The 3,668-nt window shown below is 51.9% G+C and overlaps 1 protein-coding gene across 1 annotated transcript; it reads right to left on the reverse strand.

Annotated features, from left to right (window-relative positions):
- Positions 1-1,214: 1,214 nt before the first annotated feature.
- On the reverse strand, positions 1,215-2,633 carry INS49_008804 (uncharacterized protein; the record flags this gene model as incomplete). The annotated part of the gene is made up of 1 exon (XM_043169543.1): positions 1,215-2,633. The coding sequence occupies one exon, from the start codon at positions 2,631-2,633 to the stop codon at positions 1,215-1,217; it is 1,419 nt and encodes a 472-aa protein (XP_043027223.1).
- Positions 2,634-3,668: the final 1,035 nt, after the last annotated feature.

Consider the following 3,668-nt stretch of genomic DNA (forward strand, 5'->3'; position numbering starts at 1 on the left):
GCAGTGTACGTACACCTGTGGTGCGCCAATGATATGAAGGCCGGGGAGGCGTGGCTTCGACACTGGTGTATTGAAGGAGGGGCAAAATTCAGACACGTATCAGTGAATTCTAAGCTCGACTGGGACGAATCCGGTAGAGATAATGATGTCGTCCTTCGATCAGCACCCAGACACAAAATCATCTTACCTTGTATAACAACACGTTACCTACTTAAATTTCCAGTCTTCGATCCTCATCTGATACCTCTCCTCAATTGCCTCGCCCGATCAACTGACATGGGTAGTGGCTCGGCTCGTTGGGAGTGTAATGCCAAGACCTCGCCCTTCATCTCCGACGACACAAAAATAGGTGCTTCCAAAAGAGTGTGCAACGTCACATCAATACCTCGGGAAGAGACCCGGGCTTCAGGGATCCGGGGACTTGGTCGTCGTAGATGCAATCTCATGGTTCACACGCAACCCGTATTGTTGAAACCCGAATCATGAAAATTAATGATGTTCCCCGATTCACTACTTCTGCAGTCAAATCTGTGTCGAAGCCAATGTTTATTTGGCACAATCGATGGCCATTTCAGACCTTGTCTATCAATTCTGGCTCAGATCCTCATGCTTGGGCGCGTGGTAGTAACTCGGAAGGCCAAAGTGCACTCAGTACGTCGACAAGACTTTGGGAGCTTTGTGACAGTATTGCCATTTTGTTCTGTATTGAAGGTGGGAGTCTGAATGCCAGTAAGGCGTAAAGGAAACAGTAGTCCGAGTTGGGGTAGCTGTGTCCGAGAGAGGCATCCGCAGTCCAAAGAACTCCATACAATGATGCCTGGAAGGGATGTACAAATGAAATGTCCTGAAAAAGAAAATGCTATCAAGGGGTATGGGGGTATCTTGGGAAATTTCCTGTTGTCTCATGAAACGGCGCGTCTCCTCCGCCCAAGGATCTCTTTTGCCCGCCCAGAAATGCTCGATGACTTGTTACAGCTAGGAAACATGTGGGTTGAATAAAAGGTATTAGGCGTCAAAAGCAGCCTCCCGTTGGATCTCCACCAGCGGGACAGCTCAAGGTGCTAGAACTGAAATCGGCTGCCTTCATTAGGTGCATCAAGGCCAATTATACAGGTGCCGTTGAGAATTGCCAATCGTCCTGGGTCATCGTCATCCATTTTCTATGCCGTGATTGGAACAGGGCATCACGCCCGCCCCAACTGCCGAGTCATCAATCAATGACCATCCCTTGGTCCGTAGCTGTATTGCTCGAACATGCTCCCCTCGCCGTATGGTCCGCTCACGGATGGTAGCGACTGTCCGTTCTGTAGCATCGGCGCGTTCATCCGCATTGGCATGCTCGAGCCCCAGCTTGTTGATCTCTGCTGCATCGAGGGTAGGTGTCGCGACTGCGACGAGGGAAGATAACCTCCGCCGTAATTCGCGGATGTCGTGTAGTTCAGGTCCGGAGAAGAGCCTGCGTGCGGGTTCATCATATCAACTGGTGGTAGTATTGGAGGCTGCGTCGTGTGGCTACTGCTGTACTGAGCCAGTGGGCTTGTCGCGACGAGACCTTGAGAAGACGCCACTGTCGCCTGTAGCTGATATCCGGATGTCGGGGATTGCCGTGCTGGAGAATGGTAGCTCGATCCGGTCGAGGTTGGGCTGTTGTGGTATTGATTGACGTGTGTGTCAAGGCTCAGCATCGGTGAAGCCGAATGCATCCCTTGGTTATAAGCCGTCGGCATGGAGCTCATCGGGGCGATATTCTGGCCCGGAGACGAGGTGACCGCGTGGAAGCCGCCTGGGTAGTGGGCCATCGAGGAGGAGGGAGTCGAATGTGTTGCGAACGAATGCGGCTGGGAAAAACTGCCATGTTTCGAGTAAGCCATTGGCTTGTCGTCCCCGGTCTCGGACCGCACACGTTTTCCAGGCCTATCCTCGTCCTCGTCACGGCCCCTGCGGCTCATCATATGTGCAAATGCGTTGTTCTTCTTCTTGGTGCTCATCGCCTTCGATTCCTTGCGCAGGCGAAGACGGACCCCAGCATCAACCAACAGCCTCGTCATTGACGTTGACTCTGACATTCCGGGAAAGTGCCTTCCACTGTATGTCGTGAACGGTTCGGAACAGACAGAAGTAAGGTTTTCGACGTCTCCCGTCGTTGTGTTGAGCTTGAACAGACAGAATTTCAATCGGTAAGTGCCCTCTTTTTTGATAGAAATGTCGTTCAAGCAAAACATCATGTTATGCACACCGCGGTCGTCCTTGACAACGTGTCCACTTGTGCAGGTGTTTCCGGTGAGCGCGTTCAAGTCTGGATCCGGGTCGGACTCAGCGGCTCCGATCAGGAATGTCTGAACAAACAGGTAAGGAGAGGTGATGTAAAGCTGCAAAGGATCTTGGCTCGGATCCACATCAAGTTGCAAGACCGGAGGGGGGTCAACTGGTTTTCGGTCTTTGTCCTTTGCATTGGCGGCCTTTGCTCTCTCTGGCTGTTGCTTCATTGTCAACCGGTATGGAGAGTTGTGATCCCAGGTCGACGAAATCGATTGGGCAGCCTGGGACACATGAGGTAAGAGGTTTTGAGAAGACCCTCCCAACGGATACAATGGTCCCCATTGCGGGTTTCCGGCAAAGTCGTACGCAGACATTGCCGCTTCCTGGTGCGCGCACGATAACAGAGGCTTCGCTCGTATGCCTGTTCGATTCGGTTCGCGTCTTCTTCTGTAAGTCGTGACGGTCTCGCCTCAAATCAACCCTATACGTGAATCCGTGTGAATCCGTGTTCAAATAACAATTGTGACCTGTGATCAAAAGTTCACTCCAGTTTGAACTGTCGCGACGCAAGTTAGCACTTGAATTGTTTCGCCCTCACTTCCTGGCCGACATCTTTCTGACAATTCCCCACAGACAGACTGGCCACAATAGGACTCCCCACAAAGGGTTGCTCTTAACAACAGAGGGTGGAGATACCCTGCCTCCCATGTACAAACTGCAATCCCCAGTGGCAGCTGCGTGACAACGCCGCGAAGGGCAAACGGCGAGCAGATGGAGAGCGACAGCACCCTATAGCGCAGAGCAAGAAGAGACAGACTAACCTTTAAACCAAAACTAATAAGAAGTATTATAGTAGCTTCTCGGCTCTATCCTGCACTTTCGTCGGCCAGGTGTCGGTCGAAAAAGTCCGAACCAATGTGTATCTCTGCGGTCGCCTGACTTTCAAAAACAATTGCGCCCGTGGTCTGGGAAAGACGCAAAGAGTCAAGATCGTGTCGAATGGTTCCGAAGCGCCGGATTAGAACGCTCCGCAGTTTCTGTGCACTTGGTGTGGCGACTGACTACGATGTTCTCGTCGTCGGAAGTGCAAGTGCAAGCGGCTGTGCTAGAGCGGGAGAGGCGGAAACCCTGAGGTCGCAAAGTCCATCCAAAGAAGACTTGTATGAGATGTAGAGTAAGAAGAGAGTCGTCTGTCACCACGACAGTCAGAAGATGTCGAACTTTCTTCGTCGGGTTCGCGGGGAGCCAACTCTCGGGCAGATGTGAACCGTCCCTTGGGACAACACTGTGATGATCCCGACGACGGATGCAATGAAACTTTGGAGAAAGGTAATCCGTGACACGCGTCAGCGCAGGGTCACTACAGATTCTCGATAATTTTCGAACACTGGCGCATATAATATCCACAG

The sequence above is a fragment of the Diaporthe citri genome (genome assembly GCF_014595645.1).
Source record: "Diaporthe citri strain NFHF-8-4 chromosome Unknown scaffold_3, whole genome shotgun sequence".
NCBI classification, from domain to species: domain Eukaryota; kingdom Fungi; phylum Ascomycota; class Sordariomycetes; order Diaporthales; family Diaporthaceae; genus Diaporthe; species Diaporthe citri.